The sequence below is a fragment of the Canis lupus genome, chromosome 18 (assembly GCF_048164855.1).
Source record: "Canis lupus baileyi chromosome 18, mCanLup2.hap1, whole genome shotgun sequence".
NCBI lineage: Eukaryota > Metazoa > Chordata > Mammalia > Carnivora > Canidae > Canis > Canis lupus.
The window spans coordinates 1,869,285-1,891,437 of record NC_132855.1 but is presented as its reverse complement, the minus strand read 5'-3'; the positions used below and the strand labels follow the sequence as shown (position 1 = coordinate 1,891,437).

General features: G+C 50.0%; 1 protein-coding gene and 1 long non-coding RNA gene across 3 annotated transcripts in view; one reads left to right on the top strand and one right to left on the bottom strand.

Moving 5' to 3' along the window:
- Positions 1-1,143: 1,143 nt before the first annotated feature.
- Positions 1,144-3,837, bottom strand: LOC140608571 (uncharacterized). Its single transcript, XR_012010549.1, has 3 exons — positions 2,619-3,837; positions 2,282-2,445; positions 1,144-1,489 (listed from the first exon to the last, which is right to left on the bottom strand). It is a non-coding gene; the product is annotated as an uncharacterized lncRNA (long non-coding RNA).
- A 1,134-nt stretch (positions 3,838-4,971) lies between these two features.
- The window catches only part of CPED1 (cadherin like and PC-esterase domain containing 1), a 260,855-nt gene continuing 243,673 nt past the window's right edge, over positions 4,972-22,153 (top strand). The window contains exon 1 of one of the 2 annotated variants that reach the window (XM_072783304.1): positions 4,972-5,086. Coding sequence is in view for 1 of the 2 variants with exons in the window: in XM_072783303.1 (XP_072639404.1) it covers positions 5,644-5,877 (234 nt within the window). In the remaining variant the exon portion in view is untranslated. Of the gene's footprint in view, positions 5,087-5,628; positions 5,878-22,153 lie in introns of those variants that run through there. The other variant, XM_072783303.1, reaches the window with a different exon arrangement.

Sequence of the window (22,153 nt, the reverse complement as noted above, 5' to 3'; positions counted from 1 at the left end):
TTATATTCCCCAAATGAATGAGACCATATGTTTGTCCTTCTCTGATTGACTTATTTCACTCAGCATAATACCCTGCAGGTCCATCCACGTAGAAGCCAATGGTGGGTATTTGTCGTTTCTAATGGCTGAGGAATATCCCATTGTATACAGAGACCACAGCTTCTCTATCCATCATCTTTCTTTTTTTTTTTTTTTTATTTTTATTGGTGTTCAGTTTACTAACGTACAGAATAATACCCAGTGCCCGTCACCCATTCACTCCCACCCCCCGCCCTCCTCCCCTTCTACCACCCCTAGTTCGTTTCCCAGAGTTAGCAGTCTTTACGTTCTGTCTCCCTTTCTGATATTTCCCACACATTTCTTCTCCCTTCCCTTATTTTCCCTTTCACTATTATTTATATTCCCCAAATGAATGAGAACATATAATGTTTGTCCTTCTCCGACTGACTTACTTCACTCAGCATAATACCCTCCAGTTCCATCCACATTGAAGCAAATGGTGGGTATTTGTCATTTCTAATAGCTGAGTAATATTCCATTGTATACATAAACCACATCTTCTTTATCCATTCATCTTTCGTTGGACACCGAGGCTCCTTCCACAGTTTGGCTATAGTGGCCATTGCTGCTAGAAACATCGGGGTGCAGGTGTCCCGGTGTTTCACTGCATCTGTATCTTTGGGGTAAATCCCCAACAGTGCAATTGCTGGGTCGTAGGGCAGGTCTATTTTTACCTCTTTGAGGAACCTCCACACAGTTTTCCAGAGTGGCTGCACCAGTTCACATTCCCACCAACAGTGCAGGAGGGTTCCCCTTTCTCCACATCCTCCCCAACATGTGTAGTTTCCTGCCTTGTTAATGTTCCCCATTCTCACTGGGGTGAGGTGGGATTTCATTGTGGTTTGATTTGTATTTCCCCAATGGCAAGGGATGCGGAGCATTTCCTCATGTGCGTGTTGGCCACGTCCATGTCTTCCTCTGTGAGATTCCTGTTCATGTCTTTTGCCCATTTCATGATTGGATTGTTTGTCTTTGCTGTTGAGTTTAATAAGTTCTTTATGGATCTTGAATCCTAGCCCTTGATCTGATACGTCATTTGCAACTATCTTCTCCCATCTGTAGGGTGTCTTTGACAAACAGGAATTTCTTTTTTTTTTTTTTTTTTTGACAAACAGGAATTTCTGACTCGTTTGCCGGAAGGCGCTACTAGATGCTGCGAGGATATGGTGATGAGTGAAATAGTTTCTGTCGCAGAGCAGATGAGACTGTAGAAGGATACAAGTACACTGTGTCACCAAAATACAGTACAGACTATGATACAGACCAGTAATCTTGGTTCTAGTGCAAGCATATTCAGTGTTTACAACAGAAAGAAAGTGGTGAAAAGTAAGTAAAGCAACCAGCTGAGAACACCGGTCCCGTTTACAAGAGGCAGGGGCGAGTGTTGTCTGATGGGCCCTCGGGTGGTGGGCACGTCGGAGACGCTGACCTAGTGGGCAATTTAAAATGAAAAGCGTCAAAAATAAATAAATAAATAAATAAACAAATAAATAAATAAATAAATAAATAAAAATAAAATAAAGTGAAAAGCATCTAGTTCAGGGGATTTGGTCTGTCTGGACTGTTGACTCATCTAGAAGAAACCTGAGTCTAGTCTGAAAAATAAAATACATTGAGAAAATATCTTTTTCAAACAACACCGTCTCCCTACACCCCCACCCCACTACTCCCTACCAGAAACCCCAAATGGAACACACACGGAACGGAAGAGGGTATTTTGTGCTGGGGGAGCCTTGAGGGGGAAGAGCGCTCTGTTTGCGTCCACCCTTGAAATCGCAGGGCTCTAGAAGGCCCGTCACTCTATCGTCCCAGGTTGATGCTGCTTAGACACAGGCCCTGGAAACCGCAATCATCTAGCAGAAGGGGCGCTCTGTGAGATTGCACGCACACCGCAGTCAGTGTGACAGGCTGCGGGCCGCAGGTGCCGAGTCATTGGGCACGTCGCCCTCCCCGTCCCCGCACCCGAGCAGCTTCCTCTGGCTTCACCGTTCCCTGGGCCCACGCCGCGCCCCAGGCTCCTGCTTAGCCTGGGCTCCCCGCCGGCCGGGCGCAAACACCCGCTACCCTGGTCTCCACCCGCCGCTCGCGCTCATCCCACTCTTGCTCTCCTTCTGCACCCCAGCACCTGCCCCCCACCTGTGTGCCACGGGCTGGAGGAAAGGGAGCCCACCCAGTGCTCACGTTTACTTTGGAGGCTTCTGTGCTCCAGGAGGTCCGTTACCTGGTGAATCTCTGTTGGTGCGTGTGACCCCACTGCAGCCCAGCTCAGCCCCGGCGCCCAGAACACTGCGGGCCCGCGCCTTCAGCCTCCGGACCTCGTGCCATCCCCCTGGCAGGCCACCAGCCCTTCAGAGAAGGCGTTAGTGACCTCATTTCACAAATCACCTGTTTAAAGAAAGTGAAGGCCATGATACCTGCCGGACTGGGTCAACTCTAATATCCATGTTGGCTGCGATCCCTCAGGTATTTGGTGCTAAGGCCTCCTGCACCTTTTCTACCTCTTCCTTCCACCTCCCACTCCCTTCTCTCCCTTCTGCCGTTTTTATTTATCTACTTACGCCATCCTCTCCTACACCCTCTGACTTGGTGGTTGAACCAGGGAATCTGGGTTTTTCCAGCCGCCGCCGGTATCACTTCTAGAACATTCCCTTCTGATTCCTGTTATTTGAAGTCTGGCTACAAAATTATCTGACCCTGTTCTCTTTTGTTTTTCCCGGCAGGAAGGCACTATGGTCTCAGCACCTTGTGTCTTGTGCTTCTTTTGTGTCTTGTACTCAACAATTTAATGATACGTGAAAGTGACGCATCAGATTCCTCAACTCTGTTTTTCCACACTTTTTGCCTGAATAGAAACGCGTGTCCATTCCTTTTCTCCCAGGAAAGAACTTTATCTCACCTGATCTCACCCCTGCAGTGTAAAGATCTGGTAATTCCTGGGATCCCTCGCGTCACCCTGCATCCACTAGAACTATATCGTCCCACGTCACTGTAGAGCTGTTTCTCCTAAAACTCCCTTGGCTTCTAAAAGTCAAGCCGGGTCAAGTGTCACTTCAGTTCTCTGTACTTCCTCCTGTGTCATGGGACTGAGGGCTGTAAATCTGTACCGGAGGGGACACATGGGGGCCCTGGGGCCGATCCAACTGGACGGGGACTACTTCTGCTGTAAAGCTTTAGTCAATCTGTTTTGTAAAGAATTAGTTTCTTGCAGGCCCGGGACCTCAGGTGCCCCTTTCCCCGCGTCCTGCTCGCAGGGCACCCCTAGGCGCCGCTCCATCTCACCCAGAGAAGCGGCAGCAGAGCAGGACCTGCGGAGGGGATCCTGGGGCGGGGGGGCACGGAGGGAAGGTCACGGAGGGACGGCCCGCTGCGGGGACAGGGCACACAGCCCGCGTGCCCAGGGCCTCTAAAGGCGCGCTCTGCTCCGGGGCCGCCGGGGGTCCCCAGGTCACAGGGCGGGCGCTGCAAGGGCTGAGCTGCGAGGGCTGAGCTGCAAGGGTGGGCGCTGCAAGGGCTGAGCTGCGAGGGCTGAGCTGCGAGGGCTGAGCTGCAAGGGTGGGCGCTGCAAGGGCTGAGCTGCAAGGGCTGAGCTGCGAGGGCTGAGCTGCAAGTGCGGGCGCTGCAAGGGCTGAGCTGCAAGGGCTGAGCTGCGAGGGCAGGCGCTACAAGGGCTGAGCTGCAAGGGTGGGCGCTGCAAGGGCTGAGCTGCGAGGGCTGAGCTGCGAGGACTGAGCTGCAAGTGCGGGCGCTGCAAGGGCTGAGCTGCGAGGGCGGGCGCTGCGAGGGCTGAGCTGCGAGGGCTGAGCTGCGAGGACTAAGCTGCAAGTGCGGGCGCTGCAAGGGCTGAGCTGCAAGGGTGGGCGCTGCGAGGGCTGAGCTGCGAGGGCTGAGCTGCAGGCCCCGGGCAGGCCGCCCCCTCCCCGGCGCTCTCCCGGCCTGCTCACACCGGGGGACGCGGCGGGGGACGCGGGGGGAGGCGGGGGAGCAGGACAGGCCCCGCCGCCCCCGCAGGGCTGGGGCACGACAGCCACAGCCGAGGCCGAGAGGCTGCGTCGTGGCCCCGGGAGGGAGCCCGGCAGCTCGGCGGGACGGTCCGCGCTCAGGCCCCGACCCGAGTGGGCGGGACACAGGGGCCGTGCGTCCAGCGGGTGCCCAGGACACGGGGCCACGCGGCGCCACACGTCGGACGCGTCGGTGAGACCCGGAGGCTCCCGGAAGGCAGCCACGTGCCCAGCGCGGCGGGAGACGCCGCTCCCCGGCTGCGGGCCCCGAGTGTCCGCGGGGAGCCGGCTGGAGCCCCGCCCGTAGCCCCGCCCGTAGCCCCGCCCGTAGCCCCGCCCCGGCCCCGCCCCACCCGTACCCCCGCCCAGGCCCCCGCCCCCGGATGCCAGGCCCCGCCCCCTCCCCGCCCAGGCCCCGCCCCCGGATGCCGGGCCCCGCCCCCTCCCCGCCCGGGCCCCGCCCCACCCGTAGCCCCGCTCAGGCCCCGCCCCTGGATGCCAGGCTCCGCCCCTCTCCCCGCCCCGGGCCTCGCAAGCGCCCCGGGTAGCCCCGCCCCCATAGTTCCTGGCCCCGCCCCCTGGTCCCGGGCCCCGCCCCCTCCCTGGCCCCCGCGCACTCGCCCCCGGGCCCCAGCCCCGTCCAGGACCCGCCCCCGGACGGTCCTCCTCCGGGTCCGCCCCCGGGTCCGCAGGGCCCGCTCCCCCGGCCCCACCCCGGCCCGGCCCCGCCCCCCGGCCCCTGGGCCCGCCCCACCCCCGACTCCGCCCCGCCCCGTCCCGCCGGCCGAGTCCCCGGGCCCAGCTCCCGCCGCGCGGGGAGGGCCGAGGGCGGGGGGCGGGGGGCGGGGGGCGAGGGCGGGGGCGGGGGGCGAGGGCGGGGGCGGGGCCCGGGGGCGGGGCGGGGCGTCGGCGGGGCGCGGAGCCGCGGGCCGGCCGCTGGGTGTTCCCCGCCCGGGACTGTGGGTCCGCCGTCCCCCACTTGCGGAGTCGCGGAAACTTTTCTTTCCGGCTAAAAGAATGAAAACCGAGTAAGGACCTGGCGCTCGGAGCCCGAGGCGGCACGAGGCGGACGGGGCCGCGCACCCACGGGCCGGGCGCTGTCGGCGGGCGCGAGCGCTCAGGGGCGGCCGCACCGACGCGGCGGAGACACGCGGGGCCGAGCCGGGCCGCGACCCCCGCCCCCGAGGACACGCAGGCCCGCGCCCCCGACCCGCGCCCCGCGACCCCCGCGACCCCCGCGCCCCCCGCGCCCCCGACCCGCGGCTCCGCCGGCTCCGCGTGCGCCCGGCCGACCTCCCGGGGCCCCCGGGGCCCGCGGCACCTGCCCGCCCCCGCCCCCGGCCGGCCGCTCCCGGCGCGCATGGACCCGCTGTCCCCGGCCGCCGCCCCGGGGGCCCCGTGACCCCCGTGCCCCCCGTGACCCCGGGCATCGCCCGCGGAGAGTGCGCAGGCGGGGCTGGCGCCGTCGTGACCCGGGCGCGCCGAGGAGCACCGATGGGCGCGCGAGCTCGGCCCGCGGACGGCAGAGCGGCGGCCCCGGCCCCCCCCGCGGCGCGGACGCGGCCCCGGTGCGGCTGAGCGGGCCATGCCGTGCCGTCCGGGGCCGCCCTGCCGCCGGCGCTGCCCCCGGCCCTTCCTGCTGGGCCTGCTGGTGGCCATCGGCCTCTGCTACCAGAGCCTGACCCTGCGACGGACCGGGAAGCCCCCGAGCGCCGCCCCGAGCGCGCCCCCCGAGCCCCAGGCCCGCAGGTGCGCCGCGGGCTCCCCGCCGGGCCGACGGTGCTGGCCTCTCCCCGGGGACGCACGGGAGGTCAGGAAGGTAAGGGCCGCAGCCTGACCCTGCCCTGCCCTGCCCTGCCCTGCCCTGCCCTGCCCTGCCCCAGGTCGCGCTCTGCCCGCCGCCTGCCTGCACCGAACCCCCGCCCCCCGCCCCCCAGGTCCGAAAGGGGCCCCGGGAGGGACCGCCGGGCAGCGAGGCCCACGGGAGCTGCGGCTCCCTGCACGCGCTCGCACGAGCTCCCGGCCCTCACCCCGCCCCGCGCTCCCCCGTGGGGTCTCCCCAGCCCCGCGGGATGATGCTGGACGATGCGCACGTTTGGGGTCGCTTGGGGTCGGGCCCGGGTTAGGACTCTGGGAGGTCAGGCCCACTCAGACCTTGCTGCACCCCGAGTGTGTGCTGGGGGGACAGTCAGCAGAAGGGCCCAGGCCTGGCGGGCTCCGGGGCAGCCCCCAGTCCCCTTCTGTGACCCGCTGCGCCCCTTGTTCATCCGTGGGCAGATTTCCACAGCAGCGTCCTTACCCCTGAACCACCTAAAGGAATAGTGTCCTTGCTTCCTCCCAAGCGCGGACAGCCTGCCTTCTGCGGGTCATGCAATTTGCCAGACACCGGTCATGCTGTCCTTACGCTATTCCAGTCAACTTCACTTAACTTTGTGAAGGGTTGGGAGGAACCCCAAACACACACACACACACACACACACACACACACACACACAACCGCACAGGATTTCTGTTTTAATCTACGGCTCTGGTTCGTGCCTGTCGGTGACCTTTCAGGATGACCTTTCCAATGACCCCGCCTAAAACAGAAAGAGGGAAAAGAAAAGCACACAGGCAAACCTGCCTGGTAGCAGAGCTGCTGGCGTCTACACTCCACCAAGGGGTCCCGCAGGTTAGTGCAGGAAGCTGTTGGCCCCGTCTCGTCCCTGCAGTGGAGTCAGGTAGAGCCTGTGACTGTGGTCGCTGTGCAGAGCCGCGTGTCCATCACTGCTAATGCCTCCAGCACCACGGCCATCGTGTTTCAAAAACTGCTTCGTGCACGTCCCCTCCAGCCTCGTGAGCCCGTGAGGGAGACGGGGTAGGCATGGTTGTCATCACTGCACGGGGGACGGCCATTGCTCTCATTGAGGCAGGCCACCCGGCCAGCAGGGAGCCCTGGTCCCCACCGGGTTCCTACCACTGCACTGGGGCTGAAATCAAAGCAAATTCAAAGCCCTAGTAACAGTCGGTGAAGAGACCACAATAGTAAGAACTTGTTGAAATACAATATAATACATTAGAACAACAACAAAAAAGTTTAAAAACTTTTGAGTGAGTGACTTAGTTTATCCACCGTGTCAAGAAACACGGCAAAGAATAGCAGATAATATAACCAGAAACACTTCCAGATGAATCTCCAATTGCAAGTGTGAATCAGTTATGAAATGTTCTAAAGTCACTGGAGAATTTGTATTTTTTCTTCATTTGTGCTAGCATTGATTTTTGTTTGCCTTTTTTAAATACATCAAATCTCTAATGGGTATAAACTGTGACTTTGAAAGTCACTTCTTGTTTCTATCCAGTATTAATAGATACAGTTTCTTTAAAAATAGTCAAAATGATTTTGCTCTTTTTTTTTGAGATGGTTTTGCTCTTTAAATACCTAAAATTTGTGCAAAGAATTTTTGACAAAAAGGTTTTTATTCATTACCTTACAGCTCTTCTTACTCCCTGCTTGACTTTACGTGACTCCTGTTTTTGTCTGTAACACAGGCATATGTTAACTGTTATTTGTAGGCTGTCACAGAAAATTCCATTTCAGCTTTGGATCTCCTGCTACTTATAAACCATCTGAAACTTATTGGCTGCTTGTGTAAAACATTCACTCTAGAATTTTCTTTGCAAAAAAATGCCAGTCACATGATCTTTTCCCCCAAGTTATTCACAGTCTTTAATATCTTAATCATAAGCAAGATTCCAAGTTCACAATTATAATTCAGAATGGATATAAAAAGTCAATTTCCAAACATTTGCCATGTATATCTATTTTTAACTAACTTGTGTCAGCCATTGGTTTAGAGCCAGTTTTTCTAGAGATAGAAAGGAAACTAGAAGGAGTCATGTGGAAGTTAGTTAAAACCAGATATAACTTAGTTCTCCTTGTCATGTATGTTCCAAAAAGAAAAAAAGAATCAAATAATAATCCAGTTTTGAAGATTAAATATTCTGTAAGATAGCCAAAGTGAAGAAACAGATGTTTTGGGGATCAATAGATACATCAGTCTCAAAAAGAGCTACCTTATGAAGTTCATTTAAGAAAACCACTGATGAGATGCTTATGTAGATTTTTCTCAACGCCTAAACTATAGCTTTTATGGAAAAGGCATTGTTTGTATCTAGAAATTTTAGGTTTTGGTATTACTTTTATTTACAAACCAAAATGTTCATTTTTCCACGGCTTTTTTAGTGATTTTTTAAAGTTGCTTAAAGTAGCTGGTTTTGACCTAAGGTTCGCAGGTTCCAGGAAGTATTTGGATTTATAAGATAACTACCAAACTCAGGCATGTCGCACAAAATATTGTGTATGTCCATATGCACGTTTGTCTGGGAGGAATCCTGGTCCCCTGCATATAGTCAGACCTAAAGGCATACCAGGAAACAAAAATGCTTAAAAAGCAATGCATTTAAACTTAAATTGCGCCTTCAGGAAGTACACATTGGGTGCAGATTTGTAAATCTGAAAAAAAAGGAAGAGAAAATCTTAACGAAAGAATCCCTGAGAGGAGGCTTGCAAAAGGGTTTCGGTGACTGCTGAAGTGTCTACAGGGATAAACATCCAGAAACTAAAATCCACTCCCAGAGTCTTGAATCCCAGGTTTCACACTTTGGTGAATCAGCAGCCAGGCCTGCCCCCACCCACCCGGGGCCTCGGTCGCGGCCCGATCGCCCTCCAGCAGCGCGCAGGGGGCTTCTGTGGCGCCCAGGCCCGAGGCCCGGAGGCCTGCGCCCTGCGGTTCGCCCCCTGACTCTGTTTCCCCCGCAGACCCGAGTCACGCCCTGGTATAGCCAACTTTCCACAGTTAGGGAGTGCTCTCCCTCTTCCGGCCAAATTTTAATTCTTTTTTCCATTTGAACTTTCCAAAGGACCTTGCTGAGCAGCTGCGCTTTGGTCATTTCTTCCGGGTTTGCTCCCAGCATCACTTGTTCGGATTTTGGCCGGTAACCTGGCATGTGTTAAAGCCATTTCACTTGAACGTGCACTGAGGACAGTTTCGTTTGCTCGGAGGCAGACTTCTTTGTTTTGCTCGGATCCAACCCTTGACCTCTCACAACATAGGAAGCCCGGTCTCCACAGGCGGTGGGCGAAATGTGCTGGTGCGCATCTGGGGGCATCTGCTCCTTGCTCGGGAACTCGGCGTTTGGAGAACAGGCCACCCCCACAGCCCCCGCCCCCGGGGGGCTCCCCAGGGAGCTGCGGTGCCCTGTGGCTTGCCGTCCTTCTCCACTTCTGCGGGCGGTGACTCCCCGACACCTCCCTTCCCGGCCTGGGAGGAGCCGCGCCCCTCTGCAAGCCGGTGCTTTCATGCGCACCTGCCCTGGTTAGCCTGGTTTGTGGCTCTAATGACGTGTGATATATTTAACATTGGAGAATTCCTAAGAAATTGCTTGAGTAGCCCAGGTTTTCTCGAGACAGAAGCTGAGGCGAGACTTCATTGGAGGCTGCAGCCGCAGGGATGCAAGAGTAGGGGTGGGGGGAGGGAGGGGGGAACAAACGGGTGCGTTTAGGGGAGACGCGCCCAGGGAGGCTGGTACAGGCCAGTCCTTGTGGGGAGGGGGCAGCACGGGCCGCGATCTGTCTCCTGGTTTGCCCTTCTTCTCTCTTCCATTGGTCAGAGTTGTCCTGTGCCACGGCCAGGTAGCGTTACCGGCCTGTCGAGGTGGCCTCAGTGGGTGCAGGCCCGCTGGGCCAAAGGTGGGGCCTCTTTTCCAGTCCTCGTTGTGCCAGGGCCCCCGGTCCGTGGTGGCCGCGGTGGGAGACACGGTGTCCGGGGCTCACCTCAACCACGGCATGCGCGCCGGCCGCCGGAGGGAGGGCACGTGAGGAAGGTGATGTGGTGCCTGACGCGGTGGTCGGTGGTCGTGCTAAGTTTGCCTCCTGAAAGCCACGGAAGATGTTGAAATGTGCTCTCGCTCTTGGGAAAAGGCACCGCTCCCTTTGAGCGAAGTGTTTGGGATCAGCTCGCTGGGAGCTCTCCAACCGAAAAAAATAATCCTGACTTCATCTTTGCCCTTTGTCTCCCTGATTGAGCTCGTTCGTCCGGTCTTCCGTCTGCTTCCTTCCCTCAGCGGCTGTCTGTGGAGCGGGTTGTGCTAAGCACTGTACGGGGCACCGTGGCACGGAAATCAAAGGCACCGTGATAAGTAGTTAAATGACTACGAGCGAATCCGTAACTCTAATAAGCGTTTTGAACGATGAGCAGGAGTTAGAAAGGGTGGACAAAGAGGGTGTATCAGAAGCAGAAAGTGCCACATTTACAAAGAAGAAATTAAATGGCCTGATAGATTTGGAGCATTCAAAGTATTTGCTGTGTGTGAGTGTGTGTGTGTGTGTGTGTGTGTGTGAGTGATGTGTTGGGGGAGCAGCGCAGGGAGGCCTATAAATGGGGCAGACAGTTCAGCAGGGTCTAATGTGGAAATGTGGGCATGACATCCTATCCCGGAGGTGACAGGGAAGCCCTGAAGAGTGGTACGCAAAAAGCGGCACAAACAGGTTTATGTCATAGAGAACATTCCAGAAGACATACTGCAGAATGGACTTGGGGGGTGGGCGAGCGGGTAGAACTGAAGTAGGGCATCCGGTCGCAAGGCTGTTTCCCGAGGCCTCTTCTCCGCCCAGTCTTACTTTCCTCTCGTGTTCTCGAACGCCGTCTTTCAACTTTCTCCAGGACCCTTCCAGAGTTACTCTCCCGGAGCGGCAGTATTGCTGGTTCAGACCTTTCCCCTGGACCGTGCCTTCTGCGGGTCCGCGTACTCATCAGTGACCACAAGCAGCTTCCTTCGCAGGGGGCAATCCGCCTGACCCAGGGCGCCCCCTCGCTCTCTCCTTTCCCTCAGAGAAGCTGTGGCTGGGTCTCTTTGGATTTACTTCCCGGTCACCCCCGCCCAGGCCTTCCCCCTTTGCTTTGGGCTCTTCCACCGAAACTACTCTTCAGCGACCCCTTCCTTGTCTATCAGGTGAAGTGATTGACTTTCAGTTCACATCCTTCTGCTCTGAAGCGTCTTACACAATTGGTCAGCAACTCCTGAAATGTTGAATCCCGTGACACAGCGAGATTATTCTCTGACGTCTACCAATAACTGCTGGCCTCCTTTCAGGGTACATTTCCTCTGACGCTAAAAGTAGACATTGCCAAATTGAGTGTCATTGGGCCTTCGGTGGTCTTGGTTTATACTTTCCCTTGGTGATCATATCAACTTTGCATTCCGTTTATTTTCAACCTGTATAGACAGATGACCTGTTAGGTATATGTCTAGCTTGGATCTCACTCTTCAACCCCCAGATGGGCATCTCCAATTTCTTGCTATCTTTTATTGAGGAGTAATAAGAACTATGAAAACTCAAATATTTTTCTTTCAAAATTTCCATGCCCAAATCAATGGCTCCGCTTGACCTATTTCCATGAAGAGGACTCCCCCGCTCCCCATTCTCCTGAATGAACAGGTTTTAACCCTTGGAGTTATATTTGATGCTACTTGCTCTTTCTCTCCATCTTGCCCCCATGGCCAGCTCCAAATTAGAAAGGCCACCACATTTTCCAGGCCTCTTCTTTTTCTCTTTTTAATTGTTACCTTTTAAAAAAATTTTAATTGTGGTAACAAATGCAAAATACAAGATTTGTCCTTTTCATCAATTTGAAGTGTTCGACTAGTACACTTGTTGTTCTAGTACTAGTTATATTTGTACTGTTGCGTACAGGCCACAGCATTCCTGCCTTGTCCACAGCCCTTTTTCAGAACCATTTGTTTCAACCCAGCTCAGCTCATATGTCGCTTCCCAGTGTGTTCTCCATGCCCCTGGCTTCTGGTTTATACAGTCCTGAAGACATACTCTTCCTTTTCCAGCTCTGACTTCTGGTTTCTCTCTGCGACCATGATGCTCATTTGGCCCTTTATTATGCTTAAGTAATTTTAGTTATCACCTTAGAACAAGCCTATATGACTGGTTTAAAGTGGCTTTTCTCCCAAATACCCCAAATGAACCCAGATAATAACTAATTAATATTCCAGATTTTTAGAGTTTACCTTCATGATCTTGATGCTGTGTCCTCATTGCCACTAACCTAGACGATTTTCAGGGGCGTAACTAGTTCCTCTTCAATCTACTGCACGTTCTAAGCCATCTACATACAACTCTTATGTTCTATCTCCTAAACGGGCTGTGGTAGTTGTTATACGGAATCCACTGAATTGAATAGAATCCATCCCTCTCTTCCAACAACTTTTTCAGCCTTACGTCCCACTCTGCCTTTATTTGTGATCCATATGCCAGCCGTACCCTTGTTTCCAAATGCCACCTCACCGTCTTTGCCTGGAGTCCCCTCCCATAACTCTATCCAAGTCGATACCTCTAAGACATCTTTACAGACATTCTTAGAGCATTCTGGAAGCTGCAATTCCACTCTCTCTGGGTGGCGGCAGACCTCATCTCCATGACTTGATGTGTGCCTAAGCATCCCTAATAAGACTTGTTTTTCACTGTAATTATTTAGAAATGAAGAAACATGTGAATGTAGAACTAGAATTAGAAATAAGTTGAAGATGATCTGGTTCAAGACTTATTTTATAAGTGAGAAAAAATGAAGCTGATGGAAAGGAAGTCCCTTTGAGAGTGACTAATGGAGTTGATAATGATAAGATTAGACTAAGACCTCAGTTTTTTAGCTGTCTCTGTTCTATTTCCCCTACTATCTCTATTCTATTTCCGTGTACTCCATTCTATCTCCATATACTGTCTCCATTCTATTTCCATATACTAAGTCCATTCTACTTTCATATACTCTCCATTCTATTTCCATATATTCTCTATTCTATTTTCATGTACTATATCCATTCTATTTCCATGTACTATCTCCATTCTGTTTCCATATACTGTCTCCATTCTATTTCCATATATTCTCTATTCTATTTTCATGTACTATATCCATTCTATTTCCATATACTATCTCCACTCTATTTCCGTATACTAAGTCCATTCAACAGTTCATATACTCTCCATTCTATTTCCATATATTCTCTATTCTATTTCCATGTACTATATCCATTCTATTTCCGTATTTCTCCTTTCTATTTCCATATACTATATCCATTCTGTTTCCATATGCCATCTCCATTCTATTTCCATATACTATGTCCATTCTACTTTCATATACCCTCCATTCTATTTCCGTATATTCTCTATTCTATTTCTGTGTACTATATCCATTCTATTTCCGTATACTATCTCCACTCTATTTCCGTATACTAAGTCCATTCTACTTTCATATACTCTCCATTCTATTTTCATATACTGTCTCCATTCATTGGCATTATGGATTGAATTGCATCCCCCTCAAAAAAGATATGTTGAAATCCTAACTCCAGTACCTCAGCATGTGACCTTACTCAGAAATATGGTTATCATAGATGTACTTAGTCAATATGAGGTTCACACCTGAGTACCGTGGGCCCCTAATCCAATATGACTGGCATTATAAGAAGACAGTCAAATGAAGACAGAGACACACAGGATGCACTGCGCTTAATGTTGAAGACAGAGTTTGGAGTATGCAGCTGCAAGCCAGGGAACCCCAAAGATTTCTGGCAAACCAGCAGAAGCTAGAAAGAGGCAAGGTAGAAGTCCGCTACAGTTTTCAGAGGGAGCACCCCACTGCTGGCCCCTGGGGTTCAGGTACCTAGCCTCTAGAATTGTGGGGCAATACATTTCTGTTATTGTAAGCCATCCTTTTGTGGTACTTTGTTGTGGCAGCCCTAGGAAACTAATAAAATAGGGGAGGCGGAGTAGTTCAGCTCATGAGCTCTGGAGTCAGATTAATAACACTTGTTACCTTGCTACCTTGGACACACTTCTTGATCTCTTTAGGATTTCATCTTCTCACCTCGAAATGGATATATTTTCACCTACCTTACAAGGCTAACATGAGGCTTACATGAGATAAGTCTTGTGAAGCACTTAAAGTGGCTGACATATAGAAAGGGCTCAATAAATATTAACTATTATATAATTTTCTTGAGGACTTACTCATCCTCCCGACCCCTACAGACCCTAGCATGGGACCTTCACAAAGTAGGTGAGCAATAAATAATTGCTGCAGGGAACATGAGGAGCTGGGTAAGGAGCATCTGAGATGAAAGCCTTGTTGAGTTTGTCTCCCTGCCTCTAAGCTGTTGTGTTTTCACTAATGAACCTTGAGAATCAAAACAAAACTTGAGGAAGCTGCTGTGTCGATCGAGTCAGGCTTGCTTATCTGTAGGCAAGGTCTTCGGTTTGGGCTGAATCTTGTTTTCTTTTATTTTTTCTTTTTTTTAAATTTCAGATGCTGGGATTAATTATATGCTATAGTTAAGGATGTGGAGGGATGAGTTGGATGGGGAGTAGAGGAAAGAGGTCAAGATTTTAGACTCTGCACAATTATATTTGTTTATTGTTTTTCTCCCTACACATAATTTAAGTTCCTTAAGAGCAAGTACTTGATTTAACTTGTTTACTGCTTCTGACCCTAGTGTCAAAACAGTCTCTGACACATAGTGAGCCCTGAATAAATATCTAGTCAATGAATGAATGAATGAATCATGACTTTGGAGATCAGAGAAAGTCTACTTTAAAACAAAGATGAAAAATGAGAGGAAGTCCTCCTTCCTTTTCTTTTTTATTTTTGTTGAGCTCTCAGACCCTGAACCCCATCTTTTTCTTGTACCAGTATCTCTTGAACCCCTTTCTGTACCGTCTCTTCTTATACTTGGGGCTAATGCTAATTGTCTGCCATTTTACTACATTGAATCTGCTTCAGTTATCATTCATTTCTCCTGTTCTCTTCAGCTCATTTGTCTCATTGGGATCTTTATCCTGTAAGAGATCTCAAGTATCTACCACATTTAAGGAAGAAGGAGGGGGTGCCTACATGGCTCAGTTAGTTAAGCGGCTGACTCTTGATTTCAGCTCAGGTCATGATCCCAGGGTTATGGGATCGAGCCCCATGTTGGGCTCTGTACTCAGTGTGGAGACTACTTGTCCCTCTCCCTCTGCCCCTCCCTCTGCTTGTGTGTGCTCTCTCTCTTATAAATAAAATACTTTAAAAAGAAGAAGAAGGAGGATGAGGAGGGAAAGGGGGAGGAGGAGAAGGAGAACATCCTTTCCCAGCCAGTGTGGCTTTCTAACTACTTCCCATCTCTCTTGGCTTCTCAGTCACCACGATCTTACCTCTCTTCCTATGAAGCAATTCCCATTTTTTTTTTTTTTTTACAAATTCTACTAAAAATCAAGCCTTCCCTTTTATGTGTTTTTATATGTTAACCATATTTGAAGATAAACATTTAAAGAGTATGCTGATGGGAAACTAAATCTGGGGCCTATGCACAGGAGGCTCTCAGGAGATGATGTCAGCATGCTAACAGGTATGTGACTTCCATAGAATTATTTGGGCTGCCCGATGAGCATTTAACGCCTGTGGATTTCTTTGAGATAGTTGATTAGAGCTATGCCAGATTTTTATAATGAAATATGCACATGGGTGAAAAATTGTTCATACTGAGAAAACTTTAAACAAATTCAAATTTGCTTACACTAGATAAATTTTAATGAAGTCTTGATGAAGCTGATATTTAAGCAAGTTATGTTAAATTTCCTATGAATCCAAGAATTAATCAGTTTATGGGTGTCATCCTCTCTTTTTTCAAAATAGTGGCAATAACTTCTTTTTCCCTCTCAGCAATTTTGTTTCTTGTTCTAATAGAACTGGAAACTCACACAAACCCTCAGAAATGGAAACCACTAGATACACTCACATTATAAAAAGTGCTTCCTGTTATCAACTTTGAAAGTCTGTGGCCTTTTGGGGTGAAAGGAATGTTTGGTTTCATTTTTCCCTTTGGTTTCCTTTGGATCTTTTTCTAAGGAGCCATTCTCGCTAAAAGGATGAGCTCATGTTCTAAAACAGGATTTATGTTCTCTAACAGAAACTATACCAAAGTTGGAAATTTGTATGGTAAATAGTACTTTGTCAACGTTTGCATTTTCCAGAGACTTGTTCAAAGTGTAAAACTAAACATCTGGACTTACGTACAGGGTTAAAAAGAAATATAATAACAAATTATAAATTGAGCCTTGGCCATATATAAGCATCTTAATGAAAAAAATGTATTTAAAGTTCAATTGAATTCACTAAGGAGAGCTGATTCACTTATGATCCAAAATAATAGATGAAACAAAATATTCAGAAGAACACATGGACTTGAAAGAGCACAACGGGCCCAATCATGTGTTCGGAAATATAACTACATTTGGTATCTCTAATCCTTGCTTGGGGACTCTGAGTGGAACCCTTGCCAGTTCACTTATGGTGCATCCCCGTTGAGTCCCTTGCTAAAGGGAAGCTCCAGGATGCTGCGTGTTGGTGGGAATCGCCCTAAGTGTATCCACCAAGGCTTCTGACCCTAAACCTGTTGAGTATATTGAGTAAGAACATAGATATGTTGTGAAACAAACACGACCTTTGGCTCAGATTCCAACCGTGTCACTTATTAATGTAGGTCACAGCAGATCTTATGTAGATTTCTAAACTCTCAATTTTCTCACTGGAAGAATGGACCTAGCTAAGCCTGCTGCTTGAGAATTGAATGCGTGTCTGAAAACACCAAGCATGGTGGCTGACCAGGGTTTGTGTTCGGTAAATGTTGGTGTTTTTCCTGCCCACAAGAAGCTGGACTTAAGCTTTGACCTCAAAAACAAGCACTATAAATGGCTTATATATTTTTTCAAGAATGTAGTTCCTGTGTTTGATCTTCCACCTCTGTGCTTTCTTCATTATATTCTGTTTGGGCAGATGTTTGAGGTAGCATGTTCTGTGCTAACAGTCTTCGGAGTTCCTCTGACACCCCCAGATGAGCCAAATGGAAGTACTTTCCACTAGTTTTCTCCGGATGAATGATACTTCCTTCCCCTCCTGCTCAAGAATGTGTTCAGCTACAAGAAGTAGCAATGAAGCACATCTTCCCTGATTTATAAAGTTCAGATTATTCACAAATTCTGATATTTTAATTCTTTTTATAGCCAATTCTTTTACGACACATCTCACAGTTGATTTTCACAAATCAAAGCTCATTGTCTGCTGTCCTGAGTATATTCTGACTATGCCTAAGAGAGGGATCTGGGAAAAGTGACCGATTCAGAATGGGAGAGTCAGGCAGGGGAAAAGCCTCATGAGAGTAAACAATCTATGGGGAGAAAAGAGAATTTATTAAATAGGAATATTGTTCCTGGGTCCTGGTGTTTCTAGCTGGTTTTGACATAGGAAGAGAAGACCATGTTGGAGTGCTGGTACACCTGGTAAAGGTCAGTGTATCTGAGGCCGATCCCGCTGTGCCCCACTCACTCTCTCCAGGTGGAAGAGAAAAAGAACAAATGGGTGTACAGGAAGGTACTTGTGATGGGTACTGGGTGTTGTATGTAAGTGATGAATCACTAAAGTGAGTGTAATGCGGTGGCCTATGTAAGCAAACCAAACTCTAAGCCTGTAAATGCTTCAAGGTTAGCAAATCAAAACCTAAGGACAACTAATCGGAAACAGCCAAGTAGGAATGCCCGGGGGGCTCAGTGCTTGAGCATATGCCTTTGGTTCAGGTCGTGATCCGGGGTCCTGGGATCGAGTCCCACATCGAGTCCCACATCGGGCTCCCCACAGGGAACCTGCTTCTCCCTCTGCTTGTGTCTCTGCCTCTCTCTCTCTGCCTCTCATGAGTAAATAAATATAATCCTAAAAAAAAAGAAAGAAAGAAACAGCCAAGTAGACTTTAAGCGATAGCCAATGAATAATTGCCTTACCTTGCCTGTGCCTTTTCTCGATTAAAGTCTCTCCCTGAGCTCCCGGTAGAGAAACATCCTAAGACCAATATTACCTTATATGTTCACTGACTAGAATTTACATAAAAAGTTGAAAGTAAAAAGAACTAATGGGGACCCCGTTCCAATCCCAAAGAGTTGAGTCACCATGCACAAGTGACTTCTTTTGTTTCTTCTTGTAGCCTATGGCATAAGGGTGGGAATATATGTTACAGAGATGTCATGGGGTCAAGGTAGACACTAGCCCAGGATGTCTTGGAAAACACTGAGGTTATAAGAGGGAGGGGAGTAAATATTATCACATCTGCTAAGAGAGAAGCCAAGGCATATTGGACATTTCAAGAGTTTACGTGAGCACAGATCGATTCTCATCAGGCAGCACCACACCGCAAGTGGGTAAGAGTGTTCCCCCAGTGGGAGCTCAGGGGGGACCTGCTTAGAGAAAAGGCACAGGTAAGTCAAGGCCGTTACTGATTGGCTGTTGCTTCAAGTCGACTTGGCTGTTTCTGACTGGTTGCCCTTAGGCTTCGGTCCGCTAACGTCGAGGCCCTTACAGGCTTGCACTTTGGCTGCCTTACGTTGGCCACCACCCGCTACACTCGCTTCGGCCTAAGAGCCTCCATGTTCAATTAATTTAACGCATCCTGAAGGATGAGGTCACGAAAATGTTCTCACTGCATTGGGTATCTCCTGAGGGAAAGGGATGCCTATAGGCAACAGAGATGTGAGACCCAGGAATACGCCTTTTTTCATGAAAAAGTGGTAGTGTGATGAGCTACCCAAACACAGTTATGTTCCAGAATGCTCCTGAAGTCCCAAATCGCACTGTTGCAACCGCGTTGCCTCTTGGCGCCCCACTGTTTCTTTAACAAGCCATAGGAAGCATAGTCGCCTTCCAGTAGTTTCAGCCCTAAGCCTGGCTCTTCCCTGGTGGCAAACCCAGCAGTCATCTAGCCGAAGTGCACAAATGCTTCGGGAAAAGTGGAACAGGAAATTAGCTTTTCTGTAGCAGGGCAGGGACTATCTGACCTTGGCCAGCGTCAACCAGAACGTGGACTTGCACACTGAGCAGCAGAGCCCCCATGAGGCGCACCCAGAGGGCAGGAGTGATTCCAAGTGGGTGTCCCTCACTCCTCCCGCTATGACGCGCTCTGTCTCCTTTGAGGAAACAGTGGAAACATTAATACCACATCTGAAGCTTCTTACACACGAGCGAAACCGACCTGTCCAAATATTTTAGTGCTACATAAGCTATTTTAAAAGCAGATGGTTTCAGGGCAGAGTTCATTTTCTTCTTTTTTTTTTTTTTTTTGGAGCAGAAGATAAAGATGAGGGAAAAGGAGATAAGCTGATTATTTTTCTTTTTAAGAACCAGTGGTTAAAGCAATAACACGTCTGCTTTAAACACACTTGTTTGCTGGAAAACAGAATAAAATGTATTTTTGAGAATATATTCTGTCAAAAATATAAACTTTAGGGAGCCAGAACTATCTCCTGTTTTTAATATAAAATAATGGCATTTTAGAAAGGAGCCCCCTAAAAAGAATAAAAAAATAAAAAGAAGCCCCCTTCCTGTGATATAATTGGGAGGATGTCTCATCCCCCAATGACGTACACATAATCCTAAGCACAATTCTTAGGAAAACCCTGAAAAAGTAAGCAGGAATTTATAATATAAATAATATAACTATTTCCTATGGAGTCTAGCATTTAGTTTTTTAAGATTTATTTATTTATTTGAGAGAGAGAGATAGAGCGAGTGCATGAGCATTGGTGGGGAGGGACAGACCGAGAGAGAACCCTCAAGCCAGCTCCCCACTGAGTGTGGAGCCCCACATGGGGCTCAGTCCCAGGGCGTCGGGATCATGCCTGAGCTGACATCAAGAGCCAAACCGACTGAGCCACCCAGGGGCCCCAGTAAGGTCTAGAATTTAAACCAAGCCTTTCTAATAAATTACCGGCGGCTGGATCAGGGCAGGGATGGAGGCGAGACCAGGCCTGGCCCCATGAGCTGAGCGAGTGGATGAATGTGGTCTAGTGTCATTCAGGCTGTGTCCAGTGCAGGCCTTCCCACCGTGGCTCGTGGTCCTTATATTTTTCTTTTGTACTTTCAGTTGATTTTTAAAGTCTGGCCTCCCAGATAGACCATCCAGGTCTGTCTTCCTCAATCTATAAGATGCCCTCACTTTCCTAAAAAGACCAAAGCAATCTGTTACGTTAGAAGAGATGGTTTCTTCTTTAGGTCTGGCCTATGAGACCCTCTCCTGGACCCTTTAAGAATAAGCTGGACCTCTAGGAAGGGAAGTCAAATTTCTGGCCAGTCACAGAAGAAAGCCAAATGCTATCCTGCCACATAATCCATCCCCTAAGGGAAGAACTACAGAGTTTAGGGACCTGAAAATGTGATCGTCGTATTAGATGATGTCTTATTGTTTCCTCTAGAGATAGTGCTTATTTTGTGGTATTACTAGATACCGTCATTTCCTGCCAATTTTTGATTTTTAAAGCAGAAAGTTGGCCTCAAATACTTAAGCATTCTAGAGTGAGCGTGTCATTTGGAAGGCCCTAAAGTCGATTTTGAAGGGACCGTGCGAGATTGTGTTATGATGTGTTGGTGTAAGGGTGCAGCATGCGGCAACGCGAGCCGGATCGGGGTTGACTGGATGGAGGCTTCCGGAGGGGAAGCGTGGGAAAGAGGTTCTTAGGACTCATCAGGTGTTACCCCGGGTAGCCCCCACGGAGAGCCAAGGCTGTATGTTAGTAGTGGCCCGTGGGCTGAAGGGACGAGATGAGGACACCACGGGGCGCGCACCACCCCAGGGGTTGGAGCAAGCAGACAGCTTGAGCGCCGAGGCGTAAATGTGTGCTTGAAGGAAACTGCGTATAAATTTGGTTGAAGGCAGGATGTTTTTGTCGTTTGAGCCGCGTGTGGTGCCTGAATACTTAACACTTGCTCCTCCATTCATCTTGACGGTTTGTCTTCCAGGTGGGTAGGCCGAGGCAGGGTTTCCCTGGGCTCCCTAGGTACGGGCCTCCATCCCGTGGCCTTCCACGCAGACAAGAGCCGCAGCTGACCTTTGCTGCAGGGGCACCTGCCCACAGCAGGTTGGGCTTCCATCCTTAACCATCTGTGCGGCTCACGGAGACGCTGGATTTCGGGGGAGACCCTGGACGAGTGGGCTGCCGCAGGGGTGTGAGGGCTGAGGCGGAAAGACGGGAGCCAGAGATTCTGCGTGCTGGGGCTGGCAGCATCAGGCGCTTACCCGAGGTGGGCTTAGCCACCTGTCCTCTCCTGGGGGGTCTGATATGGCGACTGGGCAGACAGTGGGTGGAGAACCTCATCCCCAGCCTGGTGCCTCAACTCTACCCTTACATCTGCCAGACGTTTTTGGTTTTTTTTTTTTTTTTCAAGGCTGGACTCTGTGCAGAGGGGGGTCATGTTCACTCTGGTGCTGAAAGAGATTCTAGGCTCTTCAAGGGCTTTTTGTATCCTGATGGTGAATGTATTTACAGAACGTTCTAACAACATATAAAATTAAATTACGGGCAGCCCCAGTGGCGCAGCGGTTTAGTGCCGCCTGCAGCCCAGGGCGTGATCCTGGAGACCCTGGATCGAGTCCCACGTCGGGCTCCCTGCATGGAGCCTGCTTCTCCCTCTGCCTGGGTCTCTGCCTCTCTTTCTCTCCCTGCATCTCTACGAATAAATAAATAAAATCTTTAAAAATAAATAAATTAATTAAATTAAATTAAATCACATTTAGTCGTTCAGTTAACTTACTGCCTAATTCTTGTCTGGCACCCAAGTCTAAGCAGTGTGCCCGTTGTCCACATGACGGCGATGGCCGGGTATATTCTTTTCATGATACACTTGCTCTAGCACTCAACTTTTGTAAAAGAAGAACAGCAGAGATGATGATGGATTATGCTTAGACGTGTTAAGGCCCCTGATCTAGAAGCACCACCTTATCCTATTCCACTGGTAATTTGCCAGAAGCCCTTTGAAACCACGTAATTGGGATTTTTAAGGTTTTTATCTCATGATCTTCATTACACAAAGAGGCCATAAGACCGATGGGGCTCTGATGTCATGGTGACCTACGTCCGTAAACGCCTCAAGGTTAGGAAGCCAAAATGCTAAGGACAACCGATCCCACACACAAGCAACAACAACAACAAAACAAAACAAAAAAACCCACCAAGCTGTAGCCAATCAAATAATTTC